Source organism: Corvus brachyrhynchos, unplaced genomic scaffold, assembly GCF_000691975.1.
Source record: "Corvus brachyrhynchos isolate BGI_N302 unplaced genomic scaffold, ASM69197v1 scaffold114, whole genome shotgun sequence".
Classification (NCBI taxonomy): domain Eukaryota; kingdom Metazoa; phylum Chordata; class Aves; order Passeriformes; family Corvidae; genus Corvus; species Corvus brachyrhynchos.
Genome location: NW_008238337.1, coordinates 2,208,498 through 2,227,461, shown reverse-complemented (window position 1 = coordinate 2,227,461; position 18,964 = coordinate 2,208,498). Strand labels below are relative to the sequence as shown.

The following is an 18,964-nucleotide window of genomic DNA, read 5'->3' as shown; positions in this document are numbered from 1 at the left end:
CTTTGGCAATGGAGCCACCCGAGTTTGTCACAGGGCTTGGCCTGTTTTTCAGGCTCTCTTCGTAAGCTCTTTCCAGATTCCTCGGGTCTTGGATGACATCCAGAGAATGCACAGAGTGAAAAGTCCTGCTGGGACTGCCGATGATGGACCGCACATCGTGCTTTTTGGTACTCGAGGAGGAAGAGCCGCTGTCATACTTCAGCGGGGTACCCTGGGGACAGGAGGCACAGGGGACATCAAAGGGCTGTCGAACAGAAGGAGCCCAGTGACTGCATCCCACAGAGTCTCAGCAGGACTCAGGATGCCTCATTCAGTGGGTCAGTACACAAAGTTTCCTCAGTCAAATGGCCAACAGCCATTGCCAAAGCAGAGATAACCACTCGGCACAGGGCAGGGTGCAGGGCCCATCCTGCACGTCTTGCTGTGCTCCAACAAGATGATGATGAGTCACTGCTGAAGGCTGGCTGTGCCCATCACGCCTCTCTCCTACACACACCGTGAAATGGGATAGGACTACAAGGTGCCATGGGAACCCTGCAAATATTTGGAGACCAACAGGAGATAGCATGCCATGTTTCATCCTAACTACTGGCCCTGCTGGGTTGCCACTTGCCCGTGAAGGGAGGAGACCAAGTTTATGTGCACCCAGAATCACAGTGCTGAGGGCAGCAAGTTGACTCTGTCTTTGAAAAAGAGGGAAATGCATCCTCTTTTGTTTACACATCTGGATGGATCACTGCTTTCTTAAGGTGCCAGGGGTTCCCTGGGTTTTGTATTTATCTGCTAGGAAGGATTATAGGATGGTCTGGATTGGAAGGGATCCCTTCAAAGGATGGGGCAGGACAACCTGTACCCAAGCAGAGAGTCCATTCTTACTAATGATGCAACCCAAAGCTGTCTCTGCTCTCCTTTTACCTTGGGAATGGCTCCCAGGATCTGTGCAAGGACAGCAGTCTGAGCAGGACTGACCTCATCCACTGCTCACTCCATACTCACCTGCGTGATGGAACCTTCCTTCAGAGGTCTCGTCAGAGAGATGTCTGGTGTCCGCCTCAGCTCCTCCCGGGGAATCTCATGGATTGATCTTCCTGCTTCTTTCACCGTGGCTACCAGGTCTTCATGGGCTGATTTCATTTTCAGAGGAGTAAGGCCCTCGTGAGATCTGACCTTGTAGGCATCAGATAAGTCCCTTGGTGGAGTGTTTTCCCTCTTGAGCTGTTTGGCTTCTCTTCTGAGGTAGTCCTCATGGGCCTCCACATAGGACCGAGGTATTCCTGCAACCCCCAAGTAGATGATGGATGCAGAGGGTGATTCCCTAGGCAGACACTGGACTCCCAGTCCCCGTGCAGATGCTCACTTCAAGGGGGTCTCTAGTTAACAAGTGGAACTCAGGGACTGGTACCCAGCTGAGTCCACAGGGCAGCTATACTGCTAATGATCCACCTCACATGTACCAGCACTTTCTGGACCCATTTCACACTTATTTCAATCTGCTTCATGAGAATCACTGACAATTTTGTCCCTGACTTTGGCAGAATTTAGGTTGGTAGAAGCTGAACAAGACTGAAAATATCTCTGAGCACAAAGCAGGGGCTGCAAAGACCTGCAGCTGGACCTTGATGTGTCCATCCTTGCTTCCTCCTGTCCTACCCCTACAAGGAGAACAAGGGGCCATGCATGTGAGATGCCTCCCCTGTCCATGCCCATCTCGTGCTTGCAGGCTTTACCTTGTGTAATCGAGCCCCGCATGTGATGCTGCTCCTTTAGGTTATGGGGACTGTGTCGGTCTGGAGGGATCGCTCGACCCATGAGACCTAGAACAGATCCAAGAGGGAAAGTGGCGCTGTGACACAGGAGTTCATTTACAATTAATACATGACAGTGTCCCAAGGATGCCTGGGACAAAACACCAACAATTTCTAAATTATTTATTTTTCCTTTTTTTTTTTTTTAAAATGTGCTTCTAATTATTTATTTTTCCTTTTTTTTTTTTTTAAAAATGTGCTTCTTTTTTTGTATTCCTGAAGCTGGTCTGTCAGGACAGACACTTTGTATTCCTGAAGCTGGTCTGTCAGGACAGAGGCAAGTCTTGCCTTGTCTGTCAAGGCAAACAGGTCACTCTACATCCCTTGTTTTCCCATGCTGGTCAGATGCTGTCAAATGCAAACCACTGCCAGAACACTGGCACAGGAAGATGCATCATGTAGACGAGGTCTCCACACATCACTAACATAACACAGGTGAAAGGTTTCATCCAGACCCACCTTCAATGCTGGTAGATAAGGTATCACGGGCTGATAAGCCCCGGCTGATCCTCCCCTCCATCATATCATAGGTCCGCTTAGTTCCTGTGGTCTCATGCGAAGCTCCCGAGCTCCTGCTGTCTTCTTTGGGACACTGAGAAGCAGCAACTCCACCTGGGGGAGGGAACACCAAGAGGCACCACCATGAGCATGGAAAGTCAGCACGGGCCAAGAGAGGGTGTTTACTGCTGTTTGTGTGTGTTGCTGAGGGGTCAGATCCCATCCCACCATCAGCCACCACTACGCAGTGCCAGAAACATCGCACAGGACTGACTTCCAGGAAATTCAGCTGGTGTTTTCTCCCATCCCTGCCTGCCTCAGACTCCAGAGCTGTGCCTCCCGCTTGAGTAGGAGCATCCACCCTGTCGTGTCCCATTCCCTCCCTCCCTGGTGGGGCCATCCCTTGGGCAGAAGAACAGCCTGGAGCCAGTGGGAGCAGCTGTAGTTCCACTGAACTTGGCTCTTTGGGTCTGGGGAGTTTTGTTTTTTTTCCCCGTTGTTTTGATTTTTGCTAGACACCTACTGTTTGGGATCTTGGCCAGCCTTAACATTTGCCGAGACACTCCCTGGGTGAGAAAATCAGGGAAAACAGAGGAGAAGCAAAGTTGAGAATGATTCCTTTGAAACAGCACTGAGCAGGACTGACAGAGCGAGCGCTAGAGTGAGGAGAGACCACCAACTGCCCCTGATCCGAACCTGGAGCGACAAGCAGCGGGCATCTGTCCTGAGCTACAGCCCCACCACCAGCACAGCCCTGCCCGTGCCAGGCAGCATCACACCCACCCCGGGCAACGGGCACCCATCATGTGCAGCGAGCTGTGAATTCAGCAGCTTCTGATCCAGCTGAATGCCTCGGGTTTATGCCACGAGCTCCAAACAGGATGTCAGCTAGGAGAGACAAACGCCTCTGCCCATCATCCCTGGCCAGGCTGCCCTTGCCAGGGATCGCCAGCACCCTAATCCTCCTCTTTGTGGGCAGAGAAGGTGGTTGTACAATTAGAGAAAGCAGGGAAGTTAAAAACATTCATTCTATTGTGGACAATCAGGAAAAAACTCTTCCTTGGCAAAACCAGCAATTAATAAAATGGGATTATTACAACTTCACACCCACTGTTGGTTTCCGCAGTCAGCACCCACTCAATCCACAAAATGTTTGGGGCTGTGTGTGGGGAAACAAGAGGGGGTCCGTGCCTGAGCTTTTGCTTCAGCTCCATTTGACAGGAGAAATCCGGGGGTGACATTCAGAATCAGCCAAGCACCGTGCGGGCGATGTGCCTGCACCCTGTCATCAAGGCACATCTGTTGCCACCAGCCCTTCTGCAGGAGGGGACGTGCTCCCAGGCACCCTTTGTACCACCGGGAAGCAGGGGGAGGGCGCGAGGGAGAAGAGAGACTAAACAGAAAGAAAACCATTCCAAACCCACGTCCCTCGCCTTGCAGAAGCCATCAGCAATCATATGCAGGATGAGAATAACCAATCTAGCACAATTCAGCTCACACATGCTACAGGATCTCGTCTCATTACAGCTCTTTTATTTTAAGCACCCTCATGACACTAAAGAATTTGCAATTTTTTTTCTGCTTGCCAAAATTCATAATCACCAACAGTTTCAGTTTTCTTATTTAATTTTTTTTTTAACTCTTCTGTTCCTGGGCTGCTCAGCCTTGCCAAGCTGTACAGGGGGAAGGAGAGAGGCAGGGCTGGCAAGGCTGCAGCAGCTCACGGGATCACTTGGGATGTGATAAACGCTATCAAGCATGTAAAAGGCTGCTGGGGAGAGGAAGGAATTAATTCCTCATCTGTGTCTGTGGGGGGTAGCATGAGAGGTGATGGACACAGGCTGCAGCCAAGGAGACTCGGGCTGACACAAGCAACAGGGAAGAGTTCGGTCTGCAGCTCTCCCTCATTGCCTGGAGTGGGATCCCAGCACTGGGCACGGGCAACACTCACTGCCAGGAGCCCTCCCCATCTCTCCCTGATGGTGCCATTTCTGAGATCAACCTCGTTCGACCCCCAGCCCGGGCAGAGGTGATTACAATAGCTTCTTGCACAAACAAGTCCTGAAACACTTCCTGCGTCCTCCCTGGTCCAAGCCTTGCCAACTGTCCCAAAGGGCATCCAGACACAAGTCTTCCACAGTGACATTTCTTATCTGGGCTAGAGTTGACAGCAGACCCAGGGGGACATGCTATGAGCCAGTTTCCATGTGGCAGGCGAAAGACACAGCACAGAGCCCTGTCCTGAACCTTCTGGCTCTGGATAAAACAACCCAGCCCATGATGAAACGAGCTGCCTGCACTTGTGGGCAGGAGACACATGAGAATCTGACATCTGTGGGACACACTCTGCCTGCAGCACTGACCACAGGGCCCAGGCTGCTGGGGATGCCCCAGGGAGGGAGGAAGAGGGCTCAGGCAGCACAGCAGCTTGCCAGAGACACGTACTGAAGTAGCTGAAGTTGGGATCTGCTCCTTCGTCATCATCCCCAGACTCAACTGAGAAGGGAGGTGACACATGAGGACGGCCATCCCTGTGCACACCAAAGCACGTGCCAGTGCTTTACCCCAAGAGCATGCAGAGCTGCAGCACCTCTAAGTTGGCTCTTCCTGACCCCAAGTGCAGGCCAGGAGCAGTCCAGCTCCACCACAGAGATGCCTGACCCAGCACAGGGTGAAAAGCAAGAATGGAGTTGTTTCCAGCCTCACTGGAGAGGAACATCTGCTTATCTCCAACGGGAGGCACGGGGACACGCAGAGCAGCTTTGATGGCCAGTGCTGTGATGGGCTGAGCAGGCGCAGAGCAGGCAGGAGCAGCTGGTGACCACCTGCTGGCACCACTAATGCAGCGAGGCACCGCCGGCATTTACCGAGGAAAGGCGTTCCTGTGCTGTGGGGGTGTGGCAGCAGCCAACACATCCCCAGACAGGCTCCTTGTGGGATGCAGGAACGGCTTCGCCACCTCCAATAGCTCTAGCAAAGCTCACCAGATACGGAGGCTGAGTCCAGGAGGATTCCTGCAGGGCAGCCCCTTGCAGGAAAACCCTCACAGTGCCCAAGTCAATGCAGGTGAGAATCCGACATACAAATAAACTGCTATGCCGAACTACCTGACTTGCCTCCATCTTGCAGGTTTTTGAGTCCACCTTGGCCCAAGAGTTTGGGGGTGCTCTCGTAATGTTTTCAATCAGTCCCCCTCCAGCACAGGGTGTTCGGGATGAAGGTAACACCTTCCTACCTGGTCCTCTCCTCTTCCCTGTTTCCCAAAGCCAGCCAAAATCATTGCAACCCTGCCTGCCGTCTCTAAGGCAACACAACCACATGGGACAGACAGACACAGGGCACCAGGGTGGGAAGGGTGAGAAGTGCTGGCCTGCTGTACTTTGTCAGCGTTTCCTCGAATAGCTCTCAAGTCCCAGCCACAGTGGCACAAACCCCTCGCATCTGCCCTAAAAAGGCAGAGAGGATTAGGACTTACCCTCGTAGGACAGCACGTGGCCCTTCTTCCCTTCGTAGATGACATGTCCTTTGGGCACGGCATCCTCCCTCGCTTTCTCTGCTCTGCTGGGGCTGTCTTCTCCGATTATCCTGGTAATGGTTCCTTTGTACAGCACTTCTGCTGGGGTGCCCTTGGAAAGCCACCAAGATCCATATTTAACAGTGTCACAACCAATTAAGCAAGCGCCGCGCGGGGACAGGCTGTTCCTCGCGGGAAGCTGAGCAGAGGGAGCACACCCGGCCTCCGCTTCCTGGCGCAGCCAACAGCGAGGGACTTGCAGCTTAATTATTGATGAGAATGATAACGAGGAGCGGTAAAAAGGTACGTGATCTGTGTGAGGCTGCTGGGAAGAGGCAGGGGATGAGGACAGCACAGACCTCCAGAACAGCAGCTCTCACCCTGCATGTTTTGGAGTAAACTATCTGGCCTGCTCCCTCTCCCCAGGTTTGGGGGACAGGGCTGGTGCTCCCCTGGGGACACCTTAGTGACAGCAGGCACTGCTCCAGCGTTAGCTTCTTCCCTGCAGCCTATTTCCCCAGCTTGGCACAGGAGCCACAGAGATGTCCTGCCCACCCAGGCACATCTGCTGGCAGCAGTGTGACCTTCAGCGAGCTGCCTGCGTGCGGGAGCTGGCAGCTGGCAGCGCGCCCGGGCGAGACGGCAGGCGACAGCCAAACCGGTCCCAGAGCAGGTCGGGGAGCAGAGCCTGCCTAAGCTCTCCAACAGGAACAGCATCGGGCTCCCCACACCAACTGTGTGAGCTGAAACCTCTCCTTTGCCACAGGCACTCGCAGACACAGCTCACAGCACCTGCCTCCCTGAATCCCCTTCAAAACACACAGAGCTGGATGCCCCTGAAGAGTGGCTGGTGATTAACACCCTTCTGCCACTATGACCTGTCGGTGCCAAGTGGGAACAGCCACCATGGGGTGACAGTCCCCCTTTCCCATCTCTGGGAAGGCACAATGATGCTGGCAGAGACACTCCTGACACCTGCCTACTGAGCTCATTTAACCCCAGCAAGACCCAGAACTGATGCCTGGGAAGCCTCGGGGACGCGATGCCCCCGCCAGCTTTGCTGGTGCTTCCAGGTTGTGCCATTCAGGCTATTTCCCCACCCCTGCTTAGGGATGCACCTGCTCTTTACCAAGCCCTCAGAATAGCAGCAGTCCCCAAAACCCAGGATGTGCCAGCGCGTGGGTTCAGTGCTCTGGTCATTCACCCTTGTGGTGGACCTGGGCACCTGGTAATGGCTCTCCCAGCCCCAGGTAAGGTACCTCCCTTCCAAGGACGTGCTCCGAGGGGATGTGAAAGCAAGTGATGACAGATGGCTTCAGAGCAGAGAGCATATATTCAAGATCTGCTTCCTGTGAACTGGATGACTAATCTGAGATCAAGTATCAGCTCTGGTACCAGGAGCTGCTGCCAGAACAGGGGGCTCCTTCTCCCCAGCCGGAGCAGAGGGATGCAGGCTGCTGGGCCAGCAAAGGAGCCAGGCAATGCCCTGGGTCTAGGCTTGGTACCTTAATTCCAAGCCAAACAAAAGAATCCGGCTGGATTCATTAGCTGTATGCAAAACTGTCTCAACAAACTCTGCTGATTTCCTGAACTGACACACGGTACTCGAGGTCCTTCACACCCACCCACTGCTGCCCACAGCTGCTGCAGGAGCATCTGAGAGGATGGAGCAAATGTTTGCTCTGATGGGTTATTTACAGCCCCTGAGCACCCATTCCTGGCAGTTGTTGGACACAGGGCACCAGGCAAGCTAAGCTTTGCTCTGGGCCAGGACTCCGGGTCAGGTCCCCAGGGCCAAAGCCAACATGGTCATCCTCCTTGAAGAAGGCAGGCAAAAACTGGAGCCTGAGTGTCTTTAAATATCTGAATGATGGCCAGATAAAATCCCCACAGGAAACAGATTTTTTTTTTTAATGCTCTCCACTCTGTTACCAGATGAGCAATAACTCACACTGCAAGAAACTATTGCCCGCTTGCCAGCTGCTCTTCTGAAGATGGATGGTGGAGATTAAGGCCAAAGTATCTTTCTGCTGAAGAGCCTTAGGGCAGGACCCCCAGCACAGCACGCTCAGCCCTGGCAGGCGCTCCTGCTACCTTACCTGCCCCTTACAGCCTCCTCCCTCCTCCACCTGGCCTGGGCACTCCACCCATCTCCTTTGCTCTGTTCCACTTCCTTGCCCTGGCAAGATGATTTTCCCAGAGCCATTTACAGCTGCTTTTGCCTCTGTTCTTGACAGCTACAAAAGGCAAAGCCGGGTTTAAAGGTGTTGTAAGGCTGCATTGCTGTTTTCTGGGCTCTGCTCTTTTGCAGTCTCCGCTCACGGGACGTGGCTCGTGCCATCCCAAGTGGCAGCTGTCTGCAGACCTCTCCAAGGGGCTCCACGGGGTGGGAGCATCACAGAGCTGCTGCACAGCCCTGTGCTGCACACCCTGTGTGCCCCACAAACCCCCAGTGCCCGTGTCCAGCACAAGCTGCAGCTGCCAGCACCCAGGAAGCAACACCCTCAGGAGACAAGGCACCTACATGTGTGATGGACCCTCGGTAGGTGATGGGCGACTCCGGAGGGGGTCTGGATGTGGGTGTTCCTTTGGTGATGCTTCCTCCCGAGGCAGAGCTGAGGGAAGTACCTGTAGGACACAAAGCCAAAGCCCGTGAGCTGGGGGCTGGATTTGCTGTTCAGCACAAAACCCGTGGGGCTGAGACTACCAAGCGCAGGATTTGACCCAGTCTCTAGCAAGGTACTTCAAGAGCTGTCAGTGTTCAATCCCAAGCCTTGCCCACCCCTTGGCACCAAGTCTCTTGAGAAACCCATCCCTGTGAGTGTGGGGTGGGGAGGAGGTAAAAGATAGGTATTTTGAGGCTATCAGCTCCCTGCTGTCTTTGTGGAGGTGCCGGGCAGATTTATGAGCCTGGGAGAAAGCACAGCCTGGCTCAGCCTCTCCTGATGTGATCACAGTAGCTCTGTGGCGAGATGCAGCTCAGGGTGGCTTGAGTTCATTCATACAGATCTGTCCTGGGTTGGAGCCAGCCCACCACACTCAGGCTCCTGACTGCCTTACTGGGGGGGGGGTTCACAAACCAGAATTTGCACTAAAAAGCAACGCCTTTGCATTTATTTTCTTCTGCCAGGCTAATGGGGAAAGAAATCCGTGAGGGCTGTATTTAACCAAATGGGGGTCCCTGTCCAGCTGCAGCAGCAGCAGCAGTGAAAAGCATGAAAATACTAATTAATGTAATATAAAAAGGTCTTGCTTTGTCTTAAGTAACAGATTTTCAGGTGCGCCTTGAACACAAAACCTCCACCAGAATCAATACCTGAGGCCCTGATTTGGGGAGGTAGAGAAAAGGGGCAAAGAGACATCTTTGGCTGGGTGCAATTCCACAAATCAAACCTGAGATCACTGGGCAGCTGCAGCCAGTGTGGCATTCACCAGGCTTGGCAGTGCCAGCATCCCTCCCTTCCCAGAGCTGGGGCACATGCTGCCCGCTGTGGGTGCTCACCCCGCAGGATGGAGCCCTCCTGGGATGGCTGCAGAACCAGACTTTCCGGCTGGCTGGCCTGGCTTCTAGGAGAAAGTTGTTCCTGCTTTACTCCAGGAAAAGGCACTGGAAAACATTAACCATGTATCAGCATAGGTGCAGGACACGGGGCCATAGCCCTCAGCTGGCTCCAGCTCTGAGGTGGCACCTTCTTGGCACCGTTGCCATTCCCAGCTCTTTGGGATGTGCTTCTGCAGGGTGAATACACAAATGCCACCGAGCAAAGCCAGATCCCTTGCCCTGGCACTGCCCACAACGGGACCTGAGCTGACACTGAAAACCCTGTGCTGGTCTGTAACAGGACCGACACTCAGTGGGAAACAGAGCTCATATCCCTCCTCCCCAGGCTTGATCCCACACCCATTCCCTCCTGCTGTTAAGAAAAGCTTCCAAATCTGCAGACTAAACACTTTCTTTGTTCACTTCAGGCCATTTACTCTTTATCCTACCAGCCTGGGGAGCAACAATATATTTCCTTCCTTCTATCACAGTATTAGCTGGAGGGTATTTATAGGCTGGGAAGCGTCCCTGACCGAGTTGTTGCTTTCCTATACTGCACAAATTTAGCTCCATGTGTCTCTGCTCTCCTGATGGGACTAATCCTTTCATCCTCTTAGCAGTTCTCTCCGTGTGCTCCCTTGCTGTGCCCTGTGCTCCTTTCCCCTATGCTGCTGGCAAGCTCGCTCCCTGCTGCTCTCAGAGCACATGAGAAACAACTTGTCTCCCAGCTCCTTACCCAGTTTCTTGGGATCCATGGCTAGTGGCAGGCCCATGGTGATGGAACCGACGGGAACCTTGGCATGCTCGGGGCTGTAGGGCGTGTGGAGCTGGATGGGCATTCCCTGTGGGCCAAGAGGAGAGGTCAGGAACAACTGCTGGTCCCTGTGAGGCATCTCCACTGCTCACACCTATCAATATCCTACCTGGGAAATGGATCCGACGGATCTCTCCAGCACGGAGGGGTGCTTGGTGGAGGAGATGAGGGGAGGAGGGTTGGAGATGCTGGCTAGTCTCTGCAGCCCTGAGCGAGAGCTCTCATGCAGGTTCAGTGGGATGGGGTGTCCTGTGAGGAAAACACAAATGTTTGTGAGAGCGAGGGCAGGGAGAGCAGCTGCAGCCATCAGAGAGCAAAGGGGCACGGGAGGGAGCAGGGGCTGGATGCACTGTGAGCCTGCACGAGGCTCCAAGTCACACGATCATTTTGGAAAGGACTGGAATAGTTTGAATTACTGCCTTGTCCCCTCTGCTGCCAGAGGATGAGCTGCGCCTGAGCTGTCTGCCCTCCAGCCAGAGAGGACAGCGCAGCGAGGGATAAAACCTGTCTGACTTTGCACCCACACTGCTCTGTGACAAACCACACCCCTAAACCTGCCCCAGAGCTGGGAGACGCTTGACCGTCCTGGGACCTTTAAATAGCCCAACCTGTGATAGCGGCTGCAAGCACAGCCTCTGTGCTCAGCCCCAGGTCAGGCAGAGGAGGGCACATGCCACACAGCCAGGGGGTTTTACTTGCCTGGTGGGTTATACTGGAACAAGTGGGGCTCCACCTGGGGAGACGTTTTGATCACATCCCGGGGGTAGGACAGAACAGGGGGCCAGCAGGAGGCAGCCATCGACTCTGCACTCAGCTTCTGAGCCTCTGCAATGGCTGAGAAATGCACGGACTTTTCTGCAAGGGACACAGAAAGAAACCGCGTGGTCAGTGGCCAGCATAGGTGAGGGGTGCCTGTGAGCACGGGCAGGGAAGCCAGAACCAGCTCCAAGCACAGGAGATGGCCAGGAGGCGAGGGCTCAACTCCCCAGCCAAGCTAAAAGGAAAAAGCTCTGTGTCACTGCCTGGGTTTGACAGCATTTATTTTACTCAGGTATCTCAAGTGCGATGGGACATCTGTGTTGGTGACTCTGCTGGTGCCCACTGCCAGCAGGAAGCTCCATGGACCTGGTGCCACCCCACCTCACCCAGGAGAGGAGATGGCATTTGGCATGCAGCTGGGTGTAGAGTCCAGCTCCTTGCCAGGGCTTGGCCATTAGTGAATTGCTCCTGGGCAGCTCCTGCCTGTGCCCACAGCTCCACATCATCCCAGCATGGCAGGGCTGGAGGATTAATGATGATGCTGCCAAATCCTTCCCTGATGTTAAAGCCAAGAAGCAGCAATGTTGGCATCCCTCTGGTGCATGGGGGACATCCAGAGGGCACCAGCTCGCTGGTGACTACACTGTCTGTGGTGTGCAGCTGGGCACACGGTGCCTGCAGAGCCCCAGGCCACTGCCAGGACCACTGCAATGCCAGCACACCAGGGACAGGCTCTTCCCCACATCACATGGCGATGTGAAAGCTCAGCCGCTCTTAAAGGCCGGCTCCATGCTATGAACCATTTGTAAGCTGTGGGAAGGGGCCAGAAATAATGGCATCAGTTTCTTAGACAGCAAGGGAAAAGCACACTGATGTTCTCTGAACACCTGGGACAAGCACGCTGCACGAGACCGTCAAAGGCAAAGGAAGACGGAGACGGGCTCTGCGGAACAACCAAATGAGGGAGGCTCGCTGGTCCTCTCTGAGGCACAGTGGCTGGGGGCAGGAAAGTTTCCTGAATTACCTGGTTCAGGGCATCCTGGATACCAGGCTCGGTTCATCCTGGCTATAAAAAGGCTGACGGGAGGCCAAGAAGAGCTTAGTGATGGAGGAGCTGTGCTGGGGACACCTGAAGCCTGCCATGTGCTGAAAGATGCTGAGGAAAAGAGAGGCTTAATCTGCTCTATGCCAAGTGCATCCTCACACTTGGCTAAGCAGATGGATGAGACAGCCTTTTCTGGATGGATTAGAGGCAGGTTTGGTAGGATTTGCTTGTAATCAAGAAACACTTCATTTTGCACTGCCCTTCCTCCCCAGACCCACCTGTGTAACGTTTGCAGTGACCAGAAATTAGAAACTGGGCAGTAAACAATAGCAATCACAAATGAACCCAGCCTTTAACCATCAATTTTTGATAAAAATAGATGCCTGAATCCTGCTAAGCCTAATAATAGGGCAAGTAGATTATCAGAGGCCCAATTTAATGAGGCTTTACTACATTATCGTTATTAATGCTCAGTGTATTCAGAAGCAGGGAGATTATTCTTGTCTGCTTCAGTGAGAGAAGAAATCCATTCTGGGCACACAGAGGTGTGCAGGCACTAACACCTCTGCAGCCCGGCGGGGCCAGACCTTGGCTGTGGCCTCTTCCCTCCCCACGTGGGATCCCAGAGAGGATCCCTTCATCCTGACAACAGAGGGGAATCCAGGCGCATCCTCCACACCGACAGAGAGTCCCTGGCACATCCACACTCCCTGACCATCTCCCCTTCAGCTCGGCCCCATTCAGCTCTGCTCGTGTGGGGGCAAACAGTGCTGGGAAGTCCGAGCTGAAGACGCTCCCTGACGCCAAGGCACTGTCAGCCAAGGCTATATGCACCCTGGATGGCTCTTGGAGAGCCTCGTCCTCCTCCCCTCCCCGTGGGAGCTGTCCCCTCCCCGGCGAGCCTCTCCAGCCTGTGAAATGTGGCCAGTTCCTAATTGCCCTCGCATTAGAGGGTGGCTATAACTCAGCCAGCTTTTGATAAAATAGCACTTACACGGGGAAGAGAGAGTTCCTATTACCGTTTATCAAGTCCCTGGAATGGGAGCGAAGGAGTCAGAGTTTATATGATCCGTCATCCAAATTAATGCTCTTGGCTCCACATTGCCTACAAAGGCCAAATGAAACACAACTAAATCAACACAAAACACACCGCTGGCGCTCCAACCGCCGAGCGATAACCGAAGATACGCCCGACGGCAACCCGGCACTGGGGAAAGGATCCGTCTGCCTGCCGGTGAGATCCAGGCAGGGCTGCCTGCCTCTGCCCAGCCCCGTGATTAGCAGCTCCTCTTGGAAGGCAGGGAAGAGAGGGCAGTGCTCAGGAAGGTATGGCTGGCTGGCCGCCCTCCAAGCTGATACAGCCGCAGCCAGCGGCTGCGAGGCAGCCAACGCCTCGGCCAGGATGTGTGCAAGACTTGGCTTTGAAGCGGATCCAGAGCCGTGTGAAGGATGTTGATCTCCAGAGCGGTTGCAGGAGTTCAAGCTCTCTTATCGAGCAGGGGAGGAACAGGAGTACCTGCTCTGGTGGAGTCAGCCCCTTGCTGAGACGTGGCACAAGGCTGGTCTCCAGAGGGCTCTGCAGGCTGTGCTGGACTCTAACTCCAAGCCATGTGGCAGCCTAATGTCTGCAGTCTGGATGCCTGCCACTTCACTGGGATGCCTTGGAGAGCAGGGGAGGGAAGGGATGCACATGGATTTGCCAGGACTATCTGGCTATCTCCCTTCTAACCCCTGACCCACAGCCAGGATTTGTTCCAAGAGGCAGAGACAGCACCGAGACGGTGCCTGAGTCCATACTTGTACTGAAATCAGGGATTTGGGGGAGTTGATTTCTCCCTGCAAGGCGACTCATCGCAAACCTGCTGGTTTTCAAAACGGAGATGCATTCCCACTATGAACAGAGTAGACCAGCCTCTGTCTCCCTGGGGTCCACATGCATTCCAGACCCACTGTGGCACCCAGCACAGATGCACAGCCACACAGGGCTTGGAGAGCACACAGCTGGAGCCCAAGACCTGCTGAGGCATTTGCAGGGATATAGGGAGGCATAATTACTTTCATTAACATGAAAGATTCAGAGCTCTACAGAGGAGAGAATAAAGTGCTTCATGTCATTAGTGCTTCGAAGAGAACAAAGCAACAAAAGATCCACCTGGATAACAGATCTTTGTATTTGATAATGGTGCCAGCAGGTCGCAGAGTGGCACGGTTGACTTCAACCCCTAAACCCTGCCTTGTACCTCATACCCACAAATTTGCTTCATCTCCTCATTCTCCTGTGGCCAGGAGGAGCTGCAGCACTGGGACATGGGCAGTGCAGAGCTCTGGGCTGGAGTGCCGGCTGTGGCACCCAGCTCACAAGGAAGCTGAGCAGTGCAGCATCAGATCTGCCCAGGATCTGATCAGGATTACGGCACAGGAGATCAAACCTGATTACCTGCCACTGGGGGGGAAGAGCCGGAGGGGAACTGTTCCACCTGGGCAGCAAACAGGAGCACAGGGGGATAAGATCAAGTGGAAATAGGACATCATGGGTGGCAACACCATGACTTAGGGGAAACTCCCTTTTTTGCAAGGTGAGCAGTCACCTTCCTTGCCTACATGCAAAACATTCTGAAGGTGCGATGCACACATGGTGCTATTTAATGTTTGAAAAAATTGTGGCCAAGTGCCAGCAACCAGCTCTTTTTGCAAGCACATCCTTCTGTCCAGAGGGACATGACAGCTTGAGGAATAACTACCTGGGCCTGGACACTGCAGAGCAGGCTGCTACAGTCCTGGCTGCCAGAGGGTGAACTAGTGCAGTGATTTTCCAGCAAAGATCACAGCCCAAGTCCAGTGCCCCTCAGTGCAGTCATATCCACCCTCCTCTTCCATGCACAAGTAGGTGATTTTTGCAGCTGCACCCATTCCTGTGTGGGATCCAGCACTGGCAGACATAGTACCCACCCAAGCCCAACTTCTCTGCTCCTGACTGTGCCATTGGTGACAGCCTCTCTTCCTAACAACTGAGCCACGGGCTGGCTGTGGGGGGCAGGGACACAGACTCTGAACTGGAACAGACTCTAACACTCAGATTAAAAACACATTCAGAGGATGGTCTCATCAGGACTTCCCGTCTCTCCTTAACCTTGATCCCCAGGTGCTCAAGCTAATAATGTTTCAGATGTTCTACGGTGGGAACCTCTGAATTGCTCATTAGGCAGCCAAACCACATCAGAGCTATTCCGGGGAGAAAGCACTGGGAATCTTTACAGGAACCTTTGGACTCCGAGTCACAGTATTAGCATTGATTTTAAATGAAATAATGGTCCCTGCTGTGCATTAAAAGCATTCTTTATAGAAAGCCAGCAAGGTAGAAAAGAGCCATTGTACCCAGAGCCTTGGCATGCCTCCAGGCCCCTCTGCTCTCGGGTGAATGGCAGACGCTAATAAAGGCAATCTTCACCTCCTCGGCGCTCCACACTGCCCGGTGTTTGCTGTGGGCTCAATGAGACATGATGTACTGTCTAATGAACACGGGAAATTAGCCATGCCTCTCTCGTCCTGCCTCAAGATGCTATTAAAGAGCTTTCAGGGGTCGAAACAAGCTTTTGCCTAAGAGGGGGAAAGCTGCTGGCTGCGTACAGCTGCACACCCCGGGCACTCCGCGCGGATAAACACGCACACAGCCGTACCTTCCTTGTCACCAACAGCGGGGCTCCGGCTCTTCCCCCTGGGACTGCTGCTGGGCTGCTGCTGCTCCTTCTCAGCCTGCTGCTGCTGGGACTGTGAGAGCTTGCTCGGGGGCATGTCCTCACGGGCAGACTCGTGGGCTTTTGTGATCTGCTGCTGGTAGAGAGCCAAGGCGTGGGGAGGCACCTGAGGCTTCGCACTTCCACTCTGCAATATCCCCTCTGAGAAACCTTCGGAAATCTGCAAAGCAGTAAGAATTGGTGACACTCATCATGTGCTGCTGACATCCATAACAATCTTGAAGACATCAGGACCCATGAGAAGCCCCTGCCCCACACTATCACAGCCAAGTCTTAGCAGAGACCAAACAGGGCTTCAAAGCTCACTAGCCACAGGAGATTAAAAAAGCCCACGACAAAGAGTATCAGCTCTGCGCTGGTGATACTACAGGAAAGAGTCAGACTTGTTCAAAACCTCTCATCTATAGTTAGGTGCTTGTACCTTTTGCCAGAAGTTACATTACAGCAGCCACATCTTAAGCTGCAATATGGGAAACTGGAAGAGCATCAGGAATGGGTCCTCCCTGAGCATGCAAACCCCAAAGCAGGGATTTCCTCCCTGCCCACCCTGTGTCGCTGCTCCTCCGGTGCTGACCCTGGAGATCCCAAGATGCTTCTTCTCACAGCCCAAGTCACTGTACCAGTACTTTCAATACATGGCTACTGGGTAGTCAAAAACAGGACCAAGCAAAGCTTCTGGGTGAGGAAGGTGATACCCTCCAAGCACGAGATGGAAGTGCAGGGCTGGGAAGGTGCACTCTCTCTTTTTAAAGCAATGGGAGGCAGCAGTCATGTGGCAATGAAAAGCTTTTTCTGTCCAGACCTCCCACGATTTTCTGATAAAAGAGCTCAAGAGACATCCAAATGCTGCTGGCAGAGCTGCTCCAGCAGCTGGGAACACACTCTGCACAAGGAGCACCTTGCCTGGCCGGGGACTTGCACCGCCCAGGCACAGCTCTCTGTGGACCTGAGGCCATCCCCAGGGATGAGCACATCCTTGCAACCCTGACACACACCACGGAGCCCAGCAGGAGAGCATGCACGAGGTGCAGGCTGCCCTCTCCAGCAGGGTACTCACAATGGGAGGGATGGCAGCAGCTCTCTGCTTCAGCTGTTTCAGGTCCAGCGGCTTCTGCGGCGAGGAGTTGAGCCTGGTGTCGCTGGCGGTGTTGAGCAGGCTGGGCCGGGGGGACAGCAACCTGGAACCAAAACACACACGTCAGCCATGGACAGGCTTCATGGCCCAGGGCTCCCCCACACCCTGCACCCCCGTTTTGTGCTGCCAAGCCTAGAGGACATCCTCTGCATCAGAGAGGAGCGTGCTGGACCACTGCTCACTGCTGGGAATCTGGGCTCAAAGACAACCCCCATGGGACTGACTACATGCTCAAACAAGACCCTTATGTCTGGCTCAACAGGCTCTTGAGCCCACTTTCCTTCATCCCCATGTTATTTCTAATAAATCTGCTGTTGTCCAGAATAAACCTGAGGGAGAATGTACTCCAGAGCTGGGTGTTACAGAGCAAGTGACCAGTTCAGATTTCATTTGGACATCATGCTACCCTCCAGAGCTGAAACGTAGGGCTCGTGTGGCACTAGGGATCGGCCTCACGCTATTCCTCAAGGACTGTCTTTTATCAAGGTGCTAAAGCCAGGGCAAGCCACCACATGCAGGCAACTGGGGCGCCTGGGTCACTTGAAAGATGAGAGGCTGGATTTGGATGGGATTTGGTACTCAGCAGCCCAGCAGCTGTGCAGCCCTGCACCCTCACCACTTGCTCTTCCCCTTGGCTGTTTGAGCCGCCTGGTAGACACTCAGCCAGCCGTGCAGAGCCCCTGTGCAAACATGGGGGGCATCCCCATGATACCACAAAAATGGGGTGGGATGGAGGTGTGCAAAGCCCATTGGTCAAACCCTCAGTGTGTCCAGCTCCCGAGCTTATGCCGAGACCTCAGAGACCACGTCTGTCCAGGCCATCTCTGCTTTCTCTCCCTCCTGACTCCAGTTTGTTGAAGCCAGTTCATAGCTTTCAAGCTTTACAGCTTGATTTGTTTATTTTAGCTGTTATTTCAGTGCTCTCTTCAGCCTATAAATTTCAAGGTCATTCCATGCTCACCCTTGGATGAATAAACAAGCGTGGCGGGGCCATGTGTGGGGAATAAACTCATCACGGTGCTGGGACTGCCCCAGCCCCTGCTCTGCACAGTGCCTGGCATCAGAGGGGAAGGGGACCCACCTCCACACTGGGACCAGGGTTAGGCACCCAGGGCAAACCAACCAAGGGACAGCAAATTTCAACTGCTCCCTAAATAATCCCAATGATGCCTGCCTGTGGAGCCACATGGGTGTTGTGAAGCCACACTCCTGGAGGGGTTCAACGCCCCAAAGTCTGCTGAGACATAGGGCTGGGGACAAGGACACCCAGCACTTGTTCCCAAGACCTTCACGCCAGGCTGAGCTGTGGAACCGCCACCCCAGCAGCTGCTTCGTGCGCTCGCTGGTGCTTGAAGAGGTACATTTAAGCACCCTTAAAGTCCCTTTAAGCACTCTCAAGATCTTCAGGTTTCCTGAAGCCCTCCAGGATCCTGATGCTTCGGAAGCCAAAGTCAGTATTAAATTCATCAGTATGCAAATTGCCTAATTTATTACGTCCCTCCCAGCAGATCTTGCGCCAGACGATGGGATGCCTGTTGGGTGCTTTGCTCTGGAAATCACCATATGAACAACTCTTGGCATCTCTTATCAACCTGCTGCCAGCCCAGTGCCTCCCAAACCCAATCACCAGTGCCTTAAGATGGCTGATGGCATTGGGAAGGATGGGAAAACAGAGCAGGAAGGGGTCAGGAGGCTCACAGCTGAGCTTCTGCAGTGTGGAAATGTCCCCTCCCAGGCACGAAGCTTTGGGGATGACCAGGACACCGCATTTCCCATACTCTTACTTCTTCTGACACAGAGACAGGTGGGCACTAGTTTAACTTCCAGGTGATCCAACACACTGACACGTGACCCAGCCAAACACGATTCCCTAGTAGTTGTGCAAAGGCAGTGGCTACCAGATCTCCACAATGGGCTCCCCCAAGACAGAGACATGGCTGCAGCATGGCAATGGCCTGGCAGAGTCCCTGCACCTGCGGCTGAGCCAGCAATGGGACGTGCAGCACAGAGGTGGTCGGTGCAGGTGTCTCCTCTCCATGCTGCAGGTCTGCAGCGGTAGCTGGGGGTGGGCTTCCTCCCACGTCCCCCACTGGGGGGG

General features: G+C 53.9%; 1 protein-coding gene across 1 annotated transcript in view; it reads right to left on the bottom strand.

Annotated features, from left to right (window-relative positions):
• NCOR2 (nuclear receptor corepressor 2) overlaps positions 1–18,964 on the bottom strand; it is a 154,623-nt gene that overhangs the window by 13,292 nt on the left and 122,367 nt on the right. Inside the window, exons 21-32 of the mRNA XM_017734702.1 lie at positions 16,789–16,909; positions 15,654–15,891; positions 10,872–11,027; positions 10,282–10,421; positions 10,095–10,200; positions 9,320–9,424; positions 8,342–8,445; positions 5,779–5,929; positions 2,265–2,417; positions 1,728–1,814; positions 997–1,274; positions 42–211 (exon numbers count right to left, since the gene is read on the bottom strand). Coding sequence (XP_017590191.1) covers positions 42–211; positions 997–1,274; positions 1,728–1,814; positions 2,265–2,417; positions 5,779–5,929; positions 8,342–8,445; positions 9,320–9,424; positions 10,095–10,200; positions 10,282–10,421; positions 10,872–11,027; positions 15,654–15,891; positions 16,789–16,909 — 1,809 coding nt within the window. The remainder of the gene's footprint in view (positions 1–41; positions 212–996; positions 1,275–1,727; positions 1,815–2,264; positions 2,418–5,778; positions 5,930–8,341; positions 8,446–9,319; positions 9,425–10,094; positions 10,201–10,281; positions 10,422–10,871; positions 11,028–15,653; positions 15,892–16,788; positions 16,910–18,964) is intronic.